The sequence below is a fragment of the Sinocyclocheilus rhinocerous genome, unplaced genomic scaffold (genome assembly GCF_001515625.1).
Source record: "Sinocyclocheilus rhinocerous isolate Xijiao unplaced genomic scaffold, SAMN03320098_v1.1 scaffold2853, whole genome shotgun sequence".
Lineage (NCBI taxonomy): Eukaryota > Metazoa > Chordata > Actinopteri > Cypriniformes > Cyprinidae > Sinocyclocheilus > Sinocyclocheilus rhinocerous.
The window spans coordinates 3365-29073 of NW_015648473.1; the positions used below are offsets into that span (position 1 = coordinate 3365).

The 25709-nt window shown below is 35.3% G+C and overlaps 1 protein-coding gene across 1 annotated transcript in view; it reads left to right on the forward strand.

Moving 5' to 3' along the window:
- The first annotated feature begins 5414 nt into the window (after nucleotides 1-5414).
- The window catches only part of LOC107709726 (histone deacetylase 9-B-like), a 31786-nt gene continuing 11491 nt past the window's right edge, over nucleotides 5415-25709 (forward strand). The window contains exons 1-7 of the mRNA XM_016514321.1: nucleotides 5415-5717; nucleotides 11984-12198; nucleotides 13871-14039; nucleotides 15191-15311; nucleotides 15452-15573; nucleotides 23208-23339; nucleotides 24273-24370. Coding sequence (XP_016369807.1) covers nucleotides 5627-5717; nucleotides 11984-12198; nucleotides 13871-14039; nucleotides 15191-15311; nucleotides 15452-15573; nucleotides 23208-23339; nucleotides 24273-24370 — 948 coding nt within the window. The 5' untranslated portion in view covers nucleotides 5415-5626. The remainder of the gene's footprint in view (nucleotides 5718-11983; nucleotides 12199-13870; nucleotides 14040-15190; nucleotides 15312-15451; nucleotides 15574-23207; nucleotides 23340-24272; nucleotides 24371-25709) is intronic.

Genomic DNA, 25709 nt, shown 5'->3' on the forward strand with positions numbered 1-25709 from the left:
AGCATACACTATTTACGTCCGGCTGATATTCTCCAAAATGGCGCTACATGGTGATGCGGAGGAGACGAATTGTTGAATAAAGTCGTTATTTTTTTTTTCTTTTGCGCAAACACACAGCTTTTCACTTCTCAAGACATTAACTGATGGACTGGAGTGGTGTGGATTACTTGTGGATTATTGTGATGTTTTTATCAGCTGTTCGGACTGTAGTTGATTTTGTGTCTCTAAGTGGTTATGATGGTCTGTGTGTTTTTGTGTTTATATCGCTGTTAAAGGACTCACATGATGCTGTATACTCTTCATCATTGGCTGGCTTCACGATGAACTCACCGCTGGATGCAGGTGCCTCTCCTTTACTGACCTTTTGACCTCTCATACACACACACACACACCTGGTCTGAAGATAGATGTATACTGTAGCCGGTATATTGTGTGACAGACTCGTCTGAGAGGTTTTGAAATGAGTTCATGAGTGTGTGTTGAGTGACGCAGATGGTGTGATTGTTTGAGTGATGTCAACACTGAAAACTTCAGCTTCATATGGGCTCATCCATCCTAAAGCTCTCTGGGTGGAGACCAGCAACATTCCTCACACACTGACATATGAATGTAGTTCCTTTTACAGTCTATTACACAATAAAACACACACATACACACGTAAACAAGCAAACTTATAAAACACATTCAATTAACATACATATACACACTACAGTTAAAAAATTTGTTGACTGAAAGATTTGTGTCTCTTCTGCTCTCCAAGTCTGCATTTATTTGATCAAAAATACAGTACAAACAGTAAAAATGGTTAAATATTATTGCGATTTCAAATACGTGTTTTCCATGTGAATATCTGTTAAACTGTAATTTATTTCTGTGATCAAAGCTGTATTTTCAGCATCATTACTGCGGTCTTCAGTGTCACATGATCTTCAGAAATCATTCTAATATGCTGATTTGCTGCTCAACCAACATTTCTGATTATTATCAATGTTGAAAACAGTTGTGCTGCCCAATATTTTTGTGGAAACTGTGCTACTTTTTATTTTTCAGGATTCTTTGATGAATAGAAAGCTCAAAAGAACAGCATTTATTTGAAATAGAAATCTTTTGCAACATTACTGTCACTTTTAATGCATCCTTGCTGAACAAAAGTATTAATTTCTTTCCAAAATATATGACTGACCCATTTTGAACAGTAGTTCACGCACACATCTGCTTTGCATCAGATCTCCACCTGCACTATATAAAAGTCGCATGCACTTGTGTACTTTAGCCTCAAGAGGGCTATGAACCCTAAAAGCCCTATATTTTATGCGTTATAAGTGCCTTGTCTTATTCATTGTATGTGTGTTGTTGTGAGGTTTGATATGTAGATGGTCTCCATCCAGTGTGTCTGATTTGATTATTCGGCCAAAATTAAAAAATCAAAAAGCCAAAATAGGATTGTTTTTGTTATATTCGAGATAATTATGTGCTACCACTCCCTGGATTAAACAAGTAATGCAGTAACATCACGTGATAACAATGTAGCTGCTGTTTGAAATGTTTATCATTACATAATGCATAGTTTCACATATTATTAGGCCTGAAATATACTCTTATCAAGTACAGTAGATACTGCCACTGGAACACATGAAGCATTCATAAACTGTATACAGTACATACTGTGCATTATGCAGTTTTCAGTACTCTATTCCAAACACACTCTGGTCTTTATAGATAGAACAGGCTGTTTTGCTGGTGTGGTTATTTTTATCTGTCCCCTTTTACCTTGGGAGTGTCTGTTTCTCTGTCAAAGACCTGTGCAGATGACCTATTTTACAACACTGCCATTGTTTTGTCTGGAGAGGAAGAGCAGGAAAGCTATACTGTAGTAGGTCTGTGTGTGTGCGTTCAAGAATTAAGCAATCAGTACAAGTAACAACAAATATTATCAAGAGCATGCATGACTAGAGAGTCAATAAATGCATTTATTTTCACAAGAAAGCAGTGTTTGTCCATGCAAAATTCACAAGTGCAATGCTAAAGTGTTGCATAAGCTTTTGAAAAGCTGTTTTGAATGGTGTTATCACGCGGTTGCTAGGGTACTCTGGTTGGTTGCTAAGGTGGCGGGTGATGCGTGCTTTAGCAAACTGCTCTAAAAACTGCTTGGGAAAATAGTGTTGCGATGCGTCTGCTGCCACAGAGGAACTTCATCTCTGTCACGCATTAGGAATGTCTCGCTCCTGGGAATTGTGCTTTTTCTGGATTACAAAAAGATTTCCTCCGTTTCCTAATTCATTCGGCAGGCCTGAGGGTATTCCACGTCACGAACCGGTGTTTTACGTCCTATTTTTCTTTTAAACTGGCTGATTGTCAGGTGTTTTCCCCACAGGGTGGTTTAACAGTGTTTTCATGATGTTGTTTAAAGAGCAAAGAGCCCATGAAATCACATTTGGAGTTTTGTGAAGAGGGAGAAACAAAGAGATTCAAAGGGTGTTCCCAGTCAAAACTGACTTGCCTTTTAAAAACTGTTCGTAAATCTCCAAATATTGGATTCGATCTTATTATTAGCTTGTTTTCTTTCAGTTAGCACAGTATTTCTTTTTGGAGCTGATTGATCACAGGCCTATTGATGTGAGATAAAATAGCATAACAAGAAATTTATAAGCAATTTTTTGTTTTTCAACGTGGAAAAAATCCTCAAAAAGTACAAAAAATATCAAAGTTTTTTGGGAAGTTGTATATGTATATTGTTATATCTCGCTTCAATTATACACTACAAAAACATTTGTAAAGTACAATTTTAAGTATTTTTCATTTTTCGTTTAAATTACATTAAAGGGGTCATATGATGCGATTTCAAGTTTTCCTTTCTCTTTGGAGTGTTACAAGCTGATTGTGCATAGATAAGATCCCTGAAGTTGCAAAGACTAAAGTCTCAAAACCAAAGAGATATTCTTTATCAAAGTTAAGACTCTGCCACGCCCCCCTAAAACGGCTCGTTCTAACACACCCCACATATCTACCTCACTATGTGGAAACATTTTTTGTTGAAAACGACGTGTTTGAGAGAGGCGGGGCATAGAGGACCTACAATAATTTACAGTATTTGAAAAATAATGTGTTTTTTGAACATTAAAGCATGTCAACATATTCTGTTACACCAAATACACAAAATAATGATCTTTAAAAAAGCATCATATGACCCCTTTAATATGTTTTAATTTCTTACATTACTTATACTAGTATCAATTGCTCTATTGGTTTGTAATCAATATTAAATGTGTTTCATCAGGGAATTTGGATGAAAGAATCCCAAATCTCTAATATCTCAGTTGATTCTCTATAAGATTTAATGGAGAGGAAATGGAGACTCCTGCTTCTCAGATGTTTCTCCTGAGAAACTGACTGCAGAACTCAATGTCTCAAACTGTGCTCAGATTTAACACCAAAATCTAACTATAATGCAAAGAATCTGAGCAGAGACATTTTTGTCTGCAAAATCCAAAATACAAATTTTCGTCTCTTTATTCTTTGGATTTTAAGCTGAGTGTCGTCTTGCAGATGGAAAATCAAAGACTTGTTTGTTTGTTTACGGAAAGAAGCTTTGGGAAACAGGAAGTGGACTGCTTCATGTCGACACAACGTGTCCAAATGTGCCTTTGAAACGGGCCTGCGTGCGTGCTGCTAATGCTTTTACTGAGATTACACCGCTGAGAGAAACAGGTGAAGATGAGACGAGACAGAGCGTCTGAGAGCAGATAACAGGACAGGATCAAACAGAAGAAAAACACACAGTGACAGAAAGACTGGAGGAAAAACTGCCTGACACGGACACAGAGGAACTCAGAGAGAGATTCAGAGTCAGAGGAGACTCTCACCAAAGCTGTCGAGAACACGTCTGGCTCGTATTTTACCCAAAGATCAAAGGAAAGAAATCAAGAAATGTGAAAAATGCAATTTAAAAGTATAAATTTAAGCATATTTTAAGACCCAATGTTATATATTAAAATAATTTATTTTATTTTTGTCTTGTAGTTTATTTTATTATTGTGATTGAAATTTAAATCAAAATTCAGTACAGTTGTCTCTATAATTGCAGCAATGTGAATTCTCATTCTCACTGTAATTTATTTTAATATGACTAAAATTAAATGAAATAAATGTTAAAATTATATTAATAAATAAGTATTTATGCTTTGTGTTTTGCATCGTGACATTATTGTGACAGTTAACCACATTTCTCCACAATTTATCATTTTCATTAGTGCATTGTGAAAAACTTTGATATAGTGCTTCAATAATAAAGTACATTAGGGTACATGTTTTACCAAATGTAATTAATTTTGATTTTTAATTAAATTACAATAATAAAATAAATTACAACACAAAAAGTCAAATTACATTCATATTTTTCATTTTAAAAAATTTATTTTAGTAAAATTTTAAATAAATTTAATTTGAGTAATTTTTTACAATTATGACAATAATAATATTTTTTCTTGTTGAAGTAAATAAAAATGCTATTTTTAGAATTAAAATTTAAAATATTTTAATTTTAGAAATAATCTAATTTGAGTAATTGTACAATAACGACAATAATTACAAAAAAAAAATAATTTCTTGTTGAAGTAAATGAAAATGCTATTACATTAAGTTTACAATAAACTACAATAATAAGAATGAGAATGTTCATTTATGCAGTATGAAAAACTTTTATATTACAATTTTTTATAGTACAGTACAATTATAAAGTAAAAAATAATTTGAACGGAATTTAATTCATTTTTATAAAAATTAATTACAATACAAAAAGTAAAATGACATGAATAGTTTTAATTTTAAAATCAATCGAATTTAATTTGAGCAATTTTGCAATAATGACAATAATTTCAATAATGAGATTTAATAATGATTTCTTGTTAAAGTAAATAAAATGCTTTAAAAGATAATAATATTTCTCATGTAACAGCAATAAGAAAGTTTTTTGTTGTTCCACAGTCATGAGAATTTAATAGGTGGATATGTGCTTAATTGTCATGAAAATAATATCACAATGCCTTTCAGCCTTCATTTTCTTTACCTAAAACCCAACTTTCATATTTCTTTCCTCTGGGTTTGTGGTGAATCTCGAGCTGGTCATTTGTTCGTGCCATTCACCCATGCAGAGATAAATGAAAGGAGAAAGAGAGAGCGCAGGGAAGAGATGAAGGCAGACAGCTGTGTTTTTGTGGTGCTATTTTGAGCGTCTGGCCGCTGCTCTACTCCCCTGGTCTGGCCCGGCCTATTTCTGTCCTGGGCTGGTCCTGCTGCTATTCTTGGCACCTGAGAGAGAGAGAGAGAGACAGAGACAGTCTTGGCACCTGAGAGAGAGCGAGAGAGAGAGAGAGAGAGAGAGAGAGAAAGACAGAGCGCAGTTAGGAAGCGTAAGCAGAGTGTGAGAGCGCTGCTTCAGTTTCCTGTGCAGAGGCTGAGAGGCAGTAACAGAGTTGAGCTCCTCACTTGTGACGTCTCCTCACTCATCTACCTGATGAAACCCAGCAGGGACGGCTAGAAGAACTCACAGAAGAAGCACAAAGAGGCTTGGAAATCCCCGAAGGACTCCGCACAGGAGCAGAGGCCGCTGAGAGCGTGTGGAGACGTGATGCTGCAGACCATTTATGAATCTGACTCCAGCATCAGTGCAGAGTGGAGGAGGAGACGCCTGGACTCTCACAGCACAGCCATCGCTACAGGTACAACACTCGCAACAATCTATCAGATGCTCCTCTCAGAATTCCAATGATGGAATTCCGTCTGATACAATGTTGCAATGTTTAACAAATGAGTTGTTGTTGATGTTCAATCGAGGTACTTTGTCAGAAGCAAGTCTCCATTTGCTCTCATTGCGGTCTACACACATTGTCTCATTTTCCAGTACAAATATCAAAACATTCTTAAATCAAGATTTATTAACAGGAGAAGCAAAATGACATAAGATATAAAGTCTTGTTTTCTGAAAAATCGATCAAAATTAAGTAAATTTACGCTTAAAAATGCAAATGGGCAAGAAAAATAAGACAAATCTTTCTTTTGAATTAAGTTTATTTTTCTTAACTCAAGTGGCAGATTTTTTTCTTCTTTTTTTTAGTTTAAACACTTCATTTTGTTATGTTTACAGACCATTTTTTATATAAATATAAATTTAAAGGAATTTTAGGAGAAACGACTGAGACCAAGCTAATTTGTAACTGAGACAAATTGTTAAATTCTAAATATTAATGTAATTTAATGTATGGAATTAATGTAATGTATATAATTTAAGTTATATAATAATGATAAATATAAATAAATATAATAATAATAAACGCATATAATAATAATAAAAGTATAATAATAATTGTTTTTGTACAAAATAAAATAAAATAAATAATATATTAGATTAATATTTAACATAAAAAAAATATTTATTTAATTAATTTATTAAATTAATTTAAATTACCAGTAATGAGAATGAGAAATTTGATTATTGCAATGTGAAAAACTTTGATATATTGCAGTATAAAAAGTAAAATTACATTGATATTTATGATTTATGATTAAAACAAATTTTATTTGTATCATTTACAAATCAGCCTTGTCTCAGATGTTTCTTCTAAAATTCCCTAGGAGAAAAAAAAGACAAATAGTTGTTATGTACAAGAGAACATAAAGTGAGATTATGAGAGCAACTCAGATCATTTGCTCTTGGGAGTTGTTGATGAGAAATGTTTGAGTTCATTTGGAGATCTCTGCTGTATTTGTGATGTGAGTTATGGGGAATTTCCCATCCGAGTGTGTGTGGATGATTCAACAGCTCTCAACCAGGTCAAATCTATATCCAGACATAACTGAGAGCTTCATGCTTGTTTCATTGTTTGATTTTTACAAAGGCAAGTGACTCGCTTCACTGAATCAAAGCAGGTTTCCATCAGACGCTCGCCTGTTCATCAGGCCTGTTTCAGGCTTTATTCAAATCCAGCTGTAGGTTTCTGATCTCAGATCAGTAGTATCCTCATAAATCTTGATTCATTTAATGAAGCTGGACTCAAACAAACTCCCTTTTGCTTTTAGCAACTAATGTTAGCTTACTTATTGAATACTCTGAAGTATATACTGCATACTAACTTAAAAAAAAAACACGTATTGTAGTATGAATTGTGCAGTGATAAACATTCGAATCAGTAGCTTGCTAAATTGTCACATAACCTCAATAATTTGTGAATTTTATTAAAAGAGTGCCAGTTATTTTGTATTTTGAATGTTGTTGTTTTTTTTTTTTTTAAGCAAAACCATCTTAACTTTTGGTGTGCATGTTAAAAATGAGTCAAGCAGGAGATATTAATAGGTTGGCGTTACTTCTGGTTCATTCATCACACTGGAAATGAAAGGTCAAGTTGAGCACATTGCATTGTGGCATACTACCTCAAGCAAAGTGCAAAGTTTTTGCAAATGTATTCAGTCATTTAGTTGTTCTGTGAATAACAACATTTGCATACATGCTGCAGAAATGCACTGCAAAAATAATTTTCTTACAAATAAATGTATCTTGTTTTAAGAATTGTAGGTACTTGTAAAGGAAAACAAGACAAAAATACTTTCTGCAGTGTAGTAAGACTTATCTATTGATTATTGAGTCCGGCAGCTTGTCAGTGACAGATTTCACTCACTGAGTTTTGAACAGTGCAGTGATGTGATCTGGACTCTGCTTTTAGCATGTGCTATCTGTGAGGTGTTGTTTCCTTCAGAAGTTCCTCCAACTGTGTGTCTGTGTCCCATTTAGCATATATTTCTACTATGCACTAAATGTTTGTACTTTTTTTCTACAACTGAAAAAGTCGAAAGTGATTTTGATCTTCTGTAATGCATGGGATTGTGTGTATTAGCAGCCCAAAAAGCATATGAAGTACAAACAGTTGGATCTAGGCATTTTTAGCATACTATTTTCATGTAACGTGATTTGGAATGCACAAATTATAATCTTGCATACTATTTAGGATGGATAGTATGCAAACTGGGAAACAACTAATGAATTAAGCACAATAAACTACTGTTCAGTAAGATTTATTTACTTTGAAAAAAGTCTCTTCTGCCCACCAAGGCTGCATTTATGTTTATCAAAAATACAGTAAAAACAGTAAAATTGTGAAATGTTATTACAATTTCAAATAACTGTTTTCTATGTGAATATCTGTTAAAATGTAATTTATTCCTGTGATGCCAATCTAAATTTTCAGCATCAGTGTCACATGATCCTTCAGAAATCATTCTAATATGCTGATTTGCTGCTCGAGAAACATTTCTGATTATTATCAGTGTTGAAAACGAATATTTTTTGTGTAAATGTGACACATTTCATTTTTCAGGATTCTTTGAGGAGTAGAAAGTTCAAAAGAACTGCGTTTATTTGAAAGAGAAATCTTTTGTAACATTACAAATGTCTTTACCGTCACTTTGAACGAATAAAAGCATTCGTTTTGAATGCTAAACTTCTGAATGGTAGTGTACTGTCAAGTCTAATCAGCGCTTAGCAGGTGGATGCGTGTTTACTTCATACCTGATTTGTCATTTCTAAGAAACATCTTTTGACAAGTGTGTTGTGTTCAGGTGTGTTTGTGCGCGGCGTCCCACTTTAGGAATGGCGTGAGAGGGCAGTTATTTACCCCTCTGTGCCTCTGCGCCCCGTTACTGCCCGCGGCTGCATGTTGAACGTTCTGGCCTCTTGACTTCAAGCTCGACTATTCTTAGCCACCGTATTTTGGGCTTAAGGCATTAGGATGCTAAGATTAGCCCCGGTTATCATTCCGTCTGAGTTAACTCCTCACATAACTACATACCGGAAGGCTTTTTTTATAATGCACACTCTTTTCTCTGTTTTTTAATAACAGCAGGAGAAAAAAAAACCATGAGATGTTTTCGAACTGAAGATTTTAAAAGTCAGAGAGTTGCACGTCTCGGCTCTTTTATTGCATTCAGAGCGCATGCTGCAGTATTTTTGGTGTCGATTGACACCTTTGGCCAGTGTTGTGGTTCTGTTTTGGTGGTCTGTGCTTTTTGCGGCCTGTGTATTCTGGGCCAGGGGCCCGATGGAGTCTCTGTGGCGAGAGATGGTTTCACAACGCCACGGTTTTTATTTCAACGCCTGAACGTGGACGTGATGCCGATATTCTGAGTCAAATGCTGCAACTGTCGCCTCTTACATAGTTAGCCTCATAACCTACCATCAAAGAATAACTGTGTGCGACCAGACGAAGGTTTTATTGTAGCGAGGATTTTCTTTCATAGCTCAGGAGACTTCATGGAGAGCTCGGTTAGGTTTTAATAAAGAATCAACTTTATCAACCAAATTTTTGAGAAAAATTAAAAATAGACTCAAGAGAGAGAATTATTGACATACTGTAAGAGTATAGGGATAAAGTATGAAATTTATGAGTTCATATTGAGATTTCAGCCTTGTCAAATCTGAGCACATCGAGATCTCTTTTGTATGGAAGCCCAATTCCCGCCACATAAGAAAAAAAAATCATGATTTGGTCAATCATAATGATTAAAATGGCATAATTATGACATAAAAATAATGAGATGTTTTGAAAGTTAGTTTTATCTTATTTTTTTTTATCTCATATTTGATCACTTTTTATCTCATAAGTCATAATTATGAGATAAAAAGTCAAAATTATGACATTAGGTCAATTATGAGATAAAAAAGTAGAAATTATGACAAGTCATAATTATGAGACAAAGTCACAATTATGACATACTAAGTCTTAATTATGAGATAAAAAGTCACAATTATGAGATAAAGTCAAAATTATGACATTAGGTCACAATTATAAGATAAAAAGTCAAAAATATGATATATTAGGTCATAATTATGAGATAAAGTAGAAATTTTGACATACTAAGTTATAAATATGAGATAAAACGTCTTAATTATGAGATACAAAGTTGAAATTATGACTACTAAGAAGTCATAAATATGAGATAAAAAGTCAAAACTATGATATACTAAGTCATATTATGATAAAAAGTCAAAATTATGACATACTGTCTTAATTATGATATAAAAAGTAAAAATGATGATGTACTAAGTCATGATTATGCCTTTTTTATCAATTTTAGTCAATCTCCACTTTAAGTCATAATTTAGACTTACTTTCTCATAATCAATAATACTTCCTCACTTTGTTCCCATAATGTTATGTCATAATTTCAACTTTTGAGTTTACTGGGGTCTTTTCTTCACAATTGAAACAATTGAGAAACTGATACTGATACTAAAAGAGATCAAATATATCCCATTGTTTTTCATTACATTCTTATGGCTGAGTTTGTGGGCCTGATAAAGAACACATGAGGAAAGCAGCACATGCACTAATTGTTTTATTAGCGAGGTGTTTGTTTCGGGCAGCAGATTAAGGGCATGTTTACGAGTGAGTTTTTACGGTGTAGCTTTTTTAAGGCATGAGCCCAGATCGTTCTCTCTCTAAACACACACACATACTACACACATACACGCCAAACGCCTTGCCTTTTCTCACCGTTTCGTTCACATGAGTAAAAATACATTAAGTGCAGCTCAAATGTGACAGTCACATGCTGTCTCGCTTTAGATTGAGCTCAAATAAGATTTGGGCCTCGAACAGGAGGTTGTTGAAATACCTCCATGTTTATGCTCGAGGCATTTGAAATAGACCCCATAAAAAGACCCTCCCTGTGTAGATTATGCCTGTAATTGCCCTTGGGTTTATTTAAAGACCTAAAGACAGGTTTCATTTGTCGTTTTCATGCAGCCAACACTACAATCCTTCATTTCTGACACAATCAGTTTGCAATCTGTATGAGCATTAAACTGGGGGGATTATTTTGTCCAAAATGATCTCAGATAAAGGCAAAGGAAATGTGAAGCAATCTTTACAAGCTCACTTTTGTCAGAATGTGTCAGAACACAATTCATAATGCAATGCAAGTTTGTGTATATTATTGTACACTGTCTCAGTTTCAGGTCGACAGCTGTCATGGTGGAGCAACAGTTCGAAGAGAATCTTGATGAGCAATTTAGTTAAAGTTAGTTAAACTGTTGACATGTTTATATCTAATTACCAGAAGGTTGTGGGAGATGCTAGTTCAGATCCGCCTTGAGAAGCTAATTTAAACAGCGAGGAGCCTGGGAAGCTACAGTTTCACACTAGTTTTAAAGCATTAATCTACAGTCAAAAATACTGTTTAAGGGGGCAACAGTACACTACTGTTCAAAAGTTTGGGATTTGTAAAAATGTTTCTATTTCTTTTGAAAGAAATTAAAGCTTTTATTAAGCAACGATGCATTAAATTGATCCAAAGTGTCAGTAAAGACATTTATAATGTAGCAAAAGATTTCCATGTCAAATAAACGCTGTTCTTTTGAACTTTGTTCATCAAAAAATCCTGAAAAATAACATGTATCACGGGTTCCACAAACAAATATTCGGTTTTCAACATTGATAATAATCAGAAATGTTTCTTGAGCAGCAAATCAGCATATTAGAATGATTTCTGAAGATCATGTGACACTGAAGACTGGAGTAATGATGCTGAAAATTCAGCTGCGCATCACAGAAATAAATTACAGTTTAATATATATTCACATAGAAAACAGTTATTTTAAATCACAATAATATTTAACAATATTACTGATTTTACTGTATTTTTGATCAAATAAATGCAGCCTTGGTGAGTAAAAGAGTCATCTTTCAAAAACATCAAATACCGACCACAAACTTTCAAACGGTAGTGTAAGTTATTTTTTTTGCAGTATGTGGCAGGATTGATGTAAAATCAAACAAGGAGTCAAACAAATCAGAGAATCTTTGTTGTTGTTGTTGTTGAACAAACAAGTTGACTAAAATGAATCAAAAGTGTGACTTGAAAAACTACTCTATTTTGAAAACAATCTAATCTCAAATGTGGCTTAATTCCATTCAATCTGGTCTTTCTCTCTCAGATTCAGAGGTGTTGTCTGCGGTGGGCAGCACGTCTGGGGTCAGCATGCTGGACAGGGACCGTGATTCAGATGAATGGGAGAAGCAGTTACAGCGCGAGCTGCTTCTGATCCAGAGACAGCAGCAGATCCAGAAACAGCTGCTCATCTCCGAGTTCCAGAAGCAGCATCAGAACCTGCTGAGACAACATCAGGCCCAGCTCGAGGAGCACATCAAGGTACAAGCCTTCATTCACCGTGACCCCAGACGGAAGAACATCTACATATACATGCAAATGCAGCACAGTCTGCAAATAAACATTCATTATGCGATTATCATACTGTTTAGAAACTATTACATAAACTGTGACACTAATGAGCAAAATCCCCAACCCTGACTGTCAAAATCAAATCAAGACGCTGTTCGTGTCAGATATTTGTAGACCGGATGAAGCTGATGAAGGTCAGTGTGGTTTAAGGTCACTTGACTGACCTGCGGGAAACGATTTGGTTTAGTCTGAGCTGCTCAGTCAACGATTACTGTGGTTAATCTCATTACTTCAGTGAGTGTGAATGAGTGAGTGCGTGCAAAATAGAGAAATGATCATTTGTGTAGGATTTCCTTTGAAACAATTTTTCACCTAGAAACGGCTAGTAAATTTCACAAATTATTACAAAGAAATGGCAAGTAACACGCTGAATTAAATGTGAAATTGTGAAGCGGTCATCACAAAATAAAGTAAATCACAAAAAAGCAAAGCAATTGCCATCTGCGCTTAAATGCTGCAGTATTTCTCTCCAGTCTTTCAAATCATTTTCAGTGACTTATAAAGGATTAGTTTACCCCAAAATGTACATTTTCTGAAGTGTCCTCACTCTCAGGCCGTCTGAAATGTAGATGAGTTTGTTTCTTCATCAGATTTGGAGAAATGTAGCACTGCATCACTTGCTCACCACTGGATGCTCTGCAGTGAATGGGTGCCGTCAGAATGAGAGTCCAAACAGCTGATAAAAACATCACAATAATCCACAGCACTCCAGTCCATCAGTTAAAGCCAAAAGCTGTGTGTTTATAAGAAATCCACACCACTCCAGTCCATCAGTTAAAGCCAAAAGCTGTGTGTTTATAAGAAACAAATTCATCATTAAGGCGCTTTAACTTTAAACTGTTGCTTCTGGCTAAAATATGAGTCCATAATCCATAATAACACTTCCTCCAGTCAAAAAGTCCATCTCCTGTTGTTTCTCACATCAAAATCCAGCCGTTTTGGCTTGTAAACTGTGCTTGATCTGTGCAGATTTCTCTCCTGATTCAGATGAGATTTCACTGGAGGAAGCGTTATTATGGACTCATATTTTAGCCAAAAGCAACGGGTTTAAAGTTAAAGCGCCTTAAAGATGGATTTGTTTCTTACAAACACACACCTTTTGGGTTTAACTGATGGACTGGAGTGGTGTGGATTATTGTGATGTTTTTATCAGCTGTTTGGACTCTCATTCTGACGGCACCCATTCACTGCAGAGCATCCATTGCTGAGACACTGATGCAATGCTACATTTCTACAAACCTGATGAAGAAACAAACTCATCTACATCTCGGATGGCTTAAGGGTGAGCACATTTCAACAAACTTTCATTTCTGGGTGAACTATTCGTTTAATCGGAATCTTTGAACTGTATGTTTGTGCTAACTTTTCTTTTTTTAAATAAATGCCACTTGCTGTCGAATTTTGTTATTCAATACGTGACATTTATACATAAAGTGTGCTTTAAACGCCCAAATCCTTCTTGGTGCCACTGTATATCACCATTCTATCGGTCAGAGGCCACTTTGGTCTCTAAATATCAACATCAGCCAGGATTTTTTCCCCCCTAAACTGTATGTTTCTGATGACCTTCTCTCTGTTCCAGCTCCAGCAGGCTCTGTTAACTCTCCGGCAGCAGCAGGAGGTGTTCGCTGAGGAGCGTCGGCTGGTGGCTGAGGAGGAGAGAGAGGAGGTGCGGGACGACGAGAAGGAGCTTCACAGGAGGGAGACACAGAAACACCAGCACCACAGGAGGAAGGAGAGATCTAAAGAGAGTGAGAATACAACCGTTTCCTGACACCGGGCCTCAGCGACAGTCATTTCAAGTTTAGCATTTTCATAATTCCCCAAACTGGTCCTATAGTGTTATACCTGGTAATCATGATATGCATGTATAAGTTTAGAAAAATAATGATAAGCTTGTATTTTTATGTCCGGAAACATTTCATATATGACTTAATCCTGTAAATTGCTTCATTCACCACTAGGTGACGCTGTTTCTGCACACGTCTGTAGTTTCTGAGCTGCACATGTAAACTTGAGCAGAGTGAAAATATCAAAATCAAAATGCATTGAATTAATTATATACAAATATTATTGCTTTTAAGTTATATTAACTTTTTCAGACAATGAGATAGCATACAGCAAATAAGATATTTTAAATTACTAGATTACAAAGAAGCATTATTAGGTTTTAAAAAACAAATACACTATACATAAATAAGAACAAATAGTAAAATGTATGAAATATTTAATTTTATATTTAATATTTAAATATAAAATTATATTTAAGGATTTAAGACAATAATTATGAATTATATTTAAATATTTAAGATATAATTATGAATTCAATTTAAATAAAATTAAATGTAGATATTAAAATATGCAATTATATGCTGGAGATAATGTCATTGAGATAGCATACAGGGGTTTAAAAAAAATGAAATACATAAACATGAATGAATATAAAAATATGTGAAATAAATATTACATTTTTAATTTAATATTTAAATATAAAACTATAATGAACTGTTATATTTAAATAATAATAATACATTATATTTAAATAAAATTCTATTCTGTCATAAAGATAGCATACAGAAAATTAAATTTTACATTAATAGATTGCAAGGAAAATTATTAGGGTTAAAAAACCCAAACAAATATGAACAAAAAGATTGAACATATATTAAATAATTATTTAACTTTATATTTAATATTTAAATCGTATATTTAAATAAATATATATATATATATATTTAAATATAAATATAGATATTAAATACATACATTTCAGTACAGTTCCATTCCATTAACTATTTATTTCTATTACATATTAACTCTGTAAAAGAATCACATATAGGCTTATAGCTGATACTTTAATCTGTCATAAAGTCTAACTCGGTTTCTAACTTGTTTTCTGCAGGTGCGATGGCGAGCACTGAAGTTCGTCAGAAGCTGCACGACTTTCTGATGAGTAAATCAGCTAAAGACCCGTCAGCGTCCAGCGCCGGTTACCCTCTCAACCGCTCCAAACTGTGGTACAGGTACATGCACCTCCATTCAAGAGCATTATCCTGCAGATTTGAGCATTTTAGACTTCTTTTCCATGTGAATATTTAATCAAATAATAGGATTTGTGCAAATCAACAGTATTAACAGTGTGAGGCGGTGTCATCTCTCACAGCTCCACCCACCCGGGTCCTGCAGAGCAGAGCTCGCCTCCTCTAGGAGAGACTCCGCCCACCTTCAAATACCCTCTGACCTCCGGCCTGGACTACAGAGAGGACTTCCCTCTCAGGAAGACTGGTAGGTCAGAGTTCAGAGGTCACGCCGTCCTATGATCCTTACAAAATCACTCTAATCGGAGACATCTTCAGGTTTGGGTCTTTGAGAAGGGCAGGGGATGATGGGAAGGGTGTGTGGTTCTTCTGTCTGAATATATAGAGAGGTCTTACACTGTAAACTATGTGTTTTGCATATTATTGCTTATGGCTCAGTTTGATTAGTCCAGATTGAATTGCTCTGTTTCAAAAGCTAGTGAGCTGCCTTGCTGTTTACTTCCTGCATGTAGGGCGTTTGCCTAATGCAAAAATTAATTTTCTTACCCAGTGTTTTTTTCCAGTACAAATATCTAAAAATTCTTAAATCAACATACATTTACTTGAGCAGCAAAATTATATTAGATATTAAGTCTTGTTTTCTATAAATAAATAAAAAAATAGGAATTTTTTTTTTTTTTGCGTAAAAAAGAAAAGAAAAAAATCTGCAAATATGGTCAGAAAAAAAACGTAAACGATTTTTCTAACCCCATTGGCAGATTTTTTTTTCTCATAAACTCGTAAAATTTTGATGAATATTACAGAAAAAGTATTTATATCTAAATATCTAATATCTTACATCTAAGATAAAATAATCTTTAATTTTGCTTGCATTTGTTCTGGAAAACAAGACAAAAAATACTAAATGAGGAAACCTTTTTTGCAGTAAAAAGTTTTACATATTCTTAAATCAAGATACAATTACAAAAACACAATTGTTTCAGTGTTGCGCATGCGCCGGTGAGTCTCGTGAAAACCAACGTTTGTTAACAGAATGGCAGATTTTTTTATTGTTTTCAGAGTAAACTTAATTAATTTTGATCATTTTTTCTGAAAATAAGACTTAATGCTAATGTATTTGTAATAAATAATACAGTCTTTTTGCTAGTGTCTTGATTTACAAATGTTTAGATATTATACTGGATTAAAAAAAATAAATAAATAAGAAAATACATTTTTGTACACACATTTTTTGTCTTGTTTTCCAGTACAAATATCTAAACATTCTTAAATTAAGATACATTTACTTGAGATGCAAAATTAAGTAAATATTAAGTCATTTTTTTCTGAAATCATATTTTGTGTTATTAATTAATTTGATATTAATATCAAAATTATGTGAGTTTAGGCTTAATAAAACAAGAACAAATATATGCCAGTGCGGCCAGAAAAATAAACTTAATTCAGAAGGAAACATGATTAGTTTTCTGACCACACTGACAGATATTTTTCTTGTTTTAAGCTTAAACTCACTTCATTTTGATACTTTTTTTTCAGAAAACAAGACCTATCTCAAGTCATTTTCCTTCTCAAGTAACTTTATCTTCATTTTAGAATGTCTAGGCATTTGTAATGGATAACAAGACAACCATACTCTGTAAGAAAATATTTTTTTTAGTGAAAACATTGGGTCAATAGTCCATTTTTAATTATATTAAACTATTGTTCATTCATATATTTTTTAGTATTTAATAAAATATGTTTTTAATCAATAATTGTATATTTATTAAATATATAATATTTTCAGTTTGTTTGACCAAAAGACGGTATCTTAAAAGGCAGCATAATTCTGATGCTGTCTACATAGGGTGCTCACTAGGTTTTGGAACAGAGCCCAGTGACCTGCAGCCATGGCGATATGAGCTGATGTGTGTTCCTGCCGCTCGTGCAGAATATAACAGCACTAGACGAGTGTCACAGGGGCCCGGTGGAGGTGACACTGCCTAAATGTTTGCAGATGAATCTGGCCGATATTTAATCGCCGGGGTCAGGAGTCAACTGAGCATGTCACTGAGCGCAGTGGCCTGTGGGCACAGCTAAATGGGGCCGGTGAGTGACCCTGTTTAGCTTTCGGGTCAGCGCGGTGAGAATGACCACGCTTGTGCCCGCTGAACGCCCCGGGCCGGCCGGTGCAGAGGTTTGCAAACAATTAGCCAGCGGAGGGGTGCAGAGATGGACCGGGTCCGGCTCTCTGGCCCCTAATCAGAGCGCAGGGGTTAACAGGAAGTAGGTGGCTTTGGGTCGCATGGGGACGAATCACCTCAGAGGAGCGTTCAGAATGGTCATTGTGAGCATTTGACCTTTCACCCCGTGTCTTTGGGATTGTTTTGCATGTTTTAATTGTCTGCTAGGTTAAAATGTCTGAGCGTTTAGTGATGGTTCAATAGTTTGGAGTTGGTACAACTTTGTAATGTTTTTGAACATTATGCTTATCTAAGCTGCAGTTATTTAATCAAAACTACAGTTTAAGTTATTTTTTTGATTGTAATAACTTACACTACCATTCAAAAGTTTGGGGTTGGTAAGATTTTTTTAATGTTTTCGAAAGAAGTCTCTTCTGCTCACCAAGGCTGCATTTATTTGATCAAAATACAGTAAAAACGGTAATGTTGTGAAATATTATTACAGTTTAAAATAACCGATTTCTATGGAAGCTTGTTAATTGCAACTTTTTATCTCACAAAAACAACTGTGAGATATGAACTCAGATATAAAGTCAGATTTCTGAGTTTATATCTTGCAATTCTGACATTTTCCTCACAATTGTGCAATTACCTTTTACCTACATTAAAAAAAAAAATGTAATGGGCTTCTCTAGATTTCTATTGTGATATGTAATTTATTTCTGTGATGCGCAGCTGTATTTTCAGCATCATTACTCCAGTCTTCAGTGTCACATGATCTTCAGAAATCATTCTAATATGCTGATTTGCTGCTCAAGAAACATTTCTGATTATTATCAATGTTGAAAACAGTCGTGCTGCTTCACTTTTTTGTGGAAACTGTGATACATTTTACTTTTCAGCATTCTTTGATGCATAGAAAGTTCAAAAGAACAGCATTTACTTGAAATAGAAATCTTTTGTAACATTTTAGAATGTCTTTACTGTCACTTTTGACCAATTTAATGCATCCTTGCTGAATAAAAGCATTCATTTCTTTCAAAAAAGAAAAGTATCTTTCTGACCTCAAACTTTTGAAAGCTAGAGTGCATAGTGATAGTAAAAGTGACTTTGCAAACACCACAAAAAAAGTACATCTGAAAGCATGCTTGTTTTTCCAGGAACTCGTATTTGAGTCAACATGATCAGATATTTTCTGCATATTTCAGCGTCTCGTTGCGAGGCTGATTTCGAGATGAGTTTGCAGAGGAAGGTGATACGCCTGACTCGATGATAAGACTGAAACCCCTTTCAAAGGAAATGTAAAAATAGACCTGGTTTTCATCCAGGCACTGTTTTCACGGAATTTCCAGCAAGGCCAAAAAAACGGGTTGCTCAGCGGGCCGGAATACCGCAAACCTCCGGGGAGATTTTTCCTGAGCACAGGGGTCTGCGTGCGCCTCGGGCCGCACCCCGGGATGTCTTTTCATCCCCTCTCAATAACTCAGGTAACAGCTTTTAAAAAGAGGCCCGTCCGGTACACTGGGGGAGGGGGGATACAAAAATACAAAAACAACAGGAACGACGCAAAGACTGGAAAAAAATGAGAAGAAAAACAGCCTGCTTTTTTGTCAATGGAATAATTTGTCTACGCTGACAAGACGGTCTGCAGGGCCACTTCCTGCGGCTCCGGTTTCAGACCGTAGATCAGAACGAGCAAAGACAGAGCAGAGGAGGCCAATTAAAACACAAAACACCTCTCTGTGCCTGAAGGGAATGCTTTTTAGGCTTTTTTACGAGTGCAATCATTCCCACAGTTTCGTACCTTAAGTTTCAAGATGTATAAGCACTGCTCGCAAAACATGGAAAAACAATGTTTTTTATGTATAAATTGAAATATCAAACACCATGTATGTAGACTTCTGGGTTGCCAGGTCTGCGTAACAAAACCAGCCCAATTGCTACTCAGAACTAGCCCAATCCCATTCTGGGAGAAATTGGTTACTAAAATCGCATTCCGGGGGACCCTCCTTGATCAAAATCGTGTTCACAGCGACAACATGCTTCGCTTCAACCCATGGAAAAAACAAAACAAAAAAAAAAAACAGCATCAGCAGTATAAAAGTAGCCCAATTCTGAAAAACCACGGACTTGGCAACACTGTTTTGAGGCCTCATTCCCAGTAGATTCCCGCTCAGAATAGGGGTGGCGGGTGATCATGAAGGTAGCGTTTGTTCTTTGCCCCGGTCAGGACCTTCACGGCAGAATGATTGACAGGTGTGAAGGGGGGCGGGACGCTGAGTGCTTGTGATGTGCAGGCGACAGGTCTGTTTGTGTAAGGAAAGAGAACAGCGGGAGAGACACTCCAATACTGCTAGTGCAAGCATCACTGTTACTTAAAACTAGTGATTTGAACGAAACCTTAATGCTAAGTATTGTTGAGCGTGTGCATCAGTATTCAGAGTTTGTGCTCTAGGCATGAACAATGAAAACAGGTGAAAAATCCCACATTGATGAAATATATATATATATCTTCAGATATATTTTAAATATATTTTAAAATATACAAAAAAGGCCAATATATATCACAAATATAAATGCTAAAATATATACTTTTGATAAATGTATTTATATATTTTTTTGAGATTTTTTAAAAATGTGAAAATATTTAATTGTCCAAAATGTATTTTAAACAAATACATTTTGCATTCACCCAAAATGTATTTTTAAGATTGGAATATATTTTGGCATTAAATGAAATATATATATATATTTTTTTGTGCCATATATATGGGAAAGAGGTAACTGAGCCTAGACACTAGACACACCAGTAAGCATCCACCTAGCAACCACCCGGAATACCCTAGCAACCACTCAGCAATGCAGTAAAAACTATTTAGAACACCTTAGCAGCTGCATAGCAATGCCCTAGCAACCATCTAGAACAACACAGTAACCTCACAGCATCATGCTGTAAACCACGCAGAACACCTTAGCAACTGCATAGAAACCACACAGAACACTGTAGCATCCACCCAGAAATGTGCTAAAAACTACTCAAGAACACCTTAGCAACTCCATAGCAACACCCTGGCAACCATCAAGAACACCATAGTAACTTTACAGCAACATGTAAAATTTTCACAACACTTTAGCAACTACCCAGGAATGTGCTACTCGAGGACGCCACATAGCAACACTCTGGCAACCATTCTACATCGAGGCCTTAAGTTAAACACTCACATTTTTATGAAACATTAAATAAATATATTTTTACTACAGTGGAATTGTTAACTTGGTATTAGACACTTCTGTCTTCTAAAATAAATTATAAATTAAAAACTCGGTCTGATGCAGATCCCGTATTGATCTGATTTTACTGTAGGAAAATTACTGCTGGTAACCCCAATCTTGCAGTCTGACAGCACTTCAGAGGAGCTGAAGCTGTAAATTACCTCAGATAAGAAGCATGTGGTAATGTCGGCGTTGTGTAGGCCTACATATGGAACCGGTCAGCAGCAGCTTAAAAAAAAGCCTGGCAGGTGCACGAGAGATTTCAGTGGACGGAGCAGCCGTGTACCTCCGTCCCACAGGTGTTTGTTTAAAGAAGTTTGCTGAAATTGCCCTTTAATGACGTTACCTAACGTAAACATGCCGACCGCTCTGCGTATTTTCCCTACGCATTAAAAACGTGTAAATCCTTCCCGCTAATTGCTGGCCAAATATTTTTGCGGTATTTTTCAAATAGCTCTTATTCATCATGTGTCAGAGAGACTCAATTACAGTATTTCACCATCGCTGTAATCTCGTTAAAGTGCTCCTGAAACTCAAAGCATCCTTTTCATTACGATCGGCCTTTTTTGTCAGCCGTCTTCAGTTTTATTAATCTACTATGTGGGGTTCTTTAATCACTTGTAACATTTTTTCTGGCTTAACAGCCAAAAAACTGCATATTGGGTTTTTCCCAAACAAGCCTGAAGGGTTACAGTGGTGGTAAAAACTTTGGAAACATAAAACTTCCTTATCCTTGAACTATATGCATGATTGGGAAGTCAAACACATTCAAAAGGATTCACATTCAAGTTTTTGTTTTATTATAAATGCAATAATATGTAATATCAGTTTTATTTAATTTGTATTATTTTGCTATACATTTTATTTTAAAGTTATCTTTTAGGGTAGGATTTTATTTTTAAATTATTCATAAACTTTCTTTTGTCAACAGGTACCCATCCTTTAGGGGTAGGAATGGATGCAGTCATTTTATTTTATTATAAATACAATTATATTTTATTTTATGATTTTGTTATTTTTTTATAGATTATTTTCTTGTATATTATTATAAATACAATTATATTACATTTTATTTTTAATAAATGTTATTTTATGTTTTTGTTATACATTTTTATTTTATTTTAAAGTTATCTTTTAGGGCTAGAATTTGTATTTTAGTGTGTGTGTTTATTTTCATACTCCTCATCTCCTTTCATCTCTGCTCTCAGCCCACAGTGTGTTGTAATCACGTTGGGCTCCTGATGTGTGTATGTTTGATGCCCACTCAGCGGTCAGACCGGCGGTAGGTGGCGTCAATCGGGCGGCTGGCTTTCCTTCCCAGCCTGAGCAAAATCCAGGGAATTTTGGGACTTCACAGGTCACAGTGGGACAAAAAAAGAGGATTTCCCCTTATTTAAAGCCAAATCTCTCTCTCTTTCGCTCTTGCTCTCTCTGTCGGTGCCGATATCTCAGTGTTGGTTTAAACACGGCTACCGTCGAGATTTGTGGTTGGCAGGCTGGCAGGTCCTGGACTCCTACAGCCAGTGGAGACGGTTTTTAATGTCCTCCAGATGAACGACGGAATTGATCTTCCACTTCTTACCTCATTACAGCTGCTAGATATCCCAGAATTCCTCAGGGCGGCTGGAATGCAGCCACACATTCACTCAGCAGGTTCTGTGAGCTGCCTGTTAGAACACTTGTATGAGTGTATATGTGCGCTGAGGACTCTATTTTTATTATTTTATTTTTTCATTACTTTCAAAATTTTTGATTTTCTATCTATATTTGAGAAGACATACAAAAGGAAAATAGTAGAAAATGTGTATCAAGATTTTAGAGTAATTTTAAATTGTCTATCAATGTCTAGAGAGCAGTTTTATTTTATTTTATTTTTGTTGTTGTTATTTTATTCCATTTTTGTCTTGTTTTCCAGTTCAAATATCTAAACATTCCTAAATCAAGATACATTTTGAGAATCAAAATGACTTAAGATATTAAGTCTCATTTACTGAAATTTTTTTTTTTTAATTAAGTTAATTTTTACTTTTAAAAAATTCTCTTTGAATTAAGTTTATTTTTCTTACCCCATTGGAAGCATAAATTAATTTAATTTCAATGAGCTTTTACAGAAAACAAAACTTAATATGTAATATGTCTTGTTTTAGGAATGTTTATGTATTTGAACTGGAAAACAAGACAAACACACTGAGTGAGAAAATCATTTTTTGCAGTGTGTAATGATTTATACAGTATAAACAGCAAATGAGATGTACACAAAATTACTGAAATGAAGTAATGCTGAATTGAAATTTTACTATTGTAAAAATTTATAAATAAATTGTTTATTATACACTGAGAACAGTATAAATAGATGTTAGAACTAAATGATAATCCCAAAATAGCCAAATATCCGATAATTAATCAAAATAATGACTAACCTAATCAGTTTTGTCTCTTCTCTCAGCGTCTGAGCCCAATCTGAAGGTGCGGTCCAGACTCAAGCAGAAGGTTTCTGAGAGACGAAGCGGACCGATACACCGCAGAGACGGCAGCATCCTCGTTACGCCGCTGAAAAAACGAACTCTCGAACTAACAGGTGAGCAAACGACCATCTACCTGAAACACAGAGAAACAGCCCTTATATCCGAAAACACAGATCTGCAGCAAACTACTGTATGTGAAGAGATAAAATCTTAGCTAATCAAATCATATTTGATGTTTGATACACAGACCAATGAGCTTTAACTGTGGGTGGAGTTCACAGTCAGTATTAGAGCCAGGGGCGATTCTAGGATTTTCATTTTAGGGGGGCTCAGCCCCCAATGCAGGTATAATAATAATAAAAATAAATAAATAAATAAAATAAAATAATGTTTGACTAATAGGTTAGGGTTGTATACTGAACATATTGCAGTATTACTGTATTTCATAAGTTAGATGGGTATAATATTTGAGCACTGAATAAGCCAAATACAAGTCTTCCTGATCACAAACACACACACACACACACACACACACACAATTTTACTGTTTGCATTTCTAGTATACACCTCTGTCATTAGCTCAAGTGTACAAACCTCTTTATATGCTCAAGTACTCTCTGTCACTGTCTTCAATCATTTCTGTGCATGACTGTATGGTAGTTAATGCCACATGCACTGTAATATGTTTTATATTGAAAGTTCAATTTTCAAATGAAAATAGCAACATTTTATAAAGTATGCAAACTGCACAGATGCCGATATTATAACAATCTATCGGTAAACACACACCTTGTCCTCTGTTTCTCGCTCCCACCGCGGTCAGCGGATTGAAGAACATTCTGAAAGACCGGGAAGAGCCAAAGTCTGACAACGTTTTCATATGAAATTTAAAGGGGACTGAGGCGATCATGAATTTGTGTACAGTTTATGGAGCTAATTGAAAAAAATTTTAGGGGGGCTGAGTAGAAATTTTGGCCTAGTGACGCCCATTATTAGAGCTGACCGCTATATTCTCTTTAAGCACTTCCTGTTCTCCTCCCCTGTAGATTCTTCAGCCAATGAGAGCCCTGCAGGTTCTGGACCGAGCTCACCCATTGGCTTGTGCAACAATGAGAACGGCGCGTCATACACCACTCAAATCGAGGTACCAAATACGCTCATCTCTCTTCTACATTTAAACAATTTAAGGGGTCATATACAGTATATGTATTTTATTTTTTAATAATGTATATTTTTTAATTAAAAACGAATTGTCATTTTAAATCTTTACCAATATTTACCACTATCCTTCAAGCAACTAGGTTTTACCCATTTGTCAGCAAGAAATTCTAATCATTTAAAATAGAATACAATTTTGTATGATCACTGATTTATATACAGTATTTTAATAAGTAAAGGTCAGAATAAGTACATTGTTTTGTTTTTATATGAGCAATATCACACCAGTAACAGTGCGACATGGCTATATATCGGCACGGCTGTGATTCGGCCGTATGCACGAGGCCGCAGGTAATCACAGTGTGCTGATATACAGCCATAACGCACTGCTACTTGTGTGATATTGCGTTTATACAATAGTTTGATGCCACGAGAGTGTAAATACATAAGAAATAACAATGGAGTGTCTTTAAAAACCCTCTTTTGTGCAGAACTACTTCCTTCCGCCACGGATTTAAATCTCAGTTTGACAGTTTAACAGCTGAGCTCAAGATCGTTACTAATTCGCAAACGTTACTTTAGAACTTTAGTAACGAAGGAATGTTGAGTTGCTTCATTAAAAGTTTATTGTATTACTGCATTAAAAGCTCATTGTATTATGTAGAGTCGAGTACTATGAGAGAGAGACTGACTGAGCGAGTGTGATTACCTGCATCTGATACAGCATTCATTTTTCAGCTCAATCTCATATTCAGAATAAAACATTAGTTTGAATGTCCGCTGAGGAAAGCGATATCTTTGTCGTACTGTCCTTTCATCTGTTAAGGGTGATTTCCGATGACAGCGCTGCTCACTGCAGTTTTAACTGCATCTTACAAGCTGTTGTTGAAAGTAAGCACTTCCTTGTTCACCACCCTGTTTCAGTCTCTTTCAATATAAAAGTCTTTACTGCGGACTCACTCAGAAAAACAGTCACCTGTCGCCATCTAATGGCGGAACAATGTAACTAAAATCACCATCACGAACACACGCACAGTTTCCCAATACTAAATACTACTATTAAATGCTATTATTTATATACAATATTTTTTTTAATAATAATTTTTCATAAACAACAGCCATCATAAAAGTTGCTAGACAATTCAGTCAAAAGTACAAAGGCAGCGCTCTGATATACAGCATTGAAGTTTCATAAAATATAACGTTAAAAGATTTTGCCCTCAGCCAAAACTATTTGTCTGGAACAAATAATAGATTAATGAGTCCAAAGACTGTCCGTGAGATTTACCCAAAATGAATTATATCTCATGTTTAACCACTAGAGA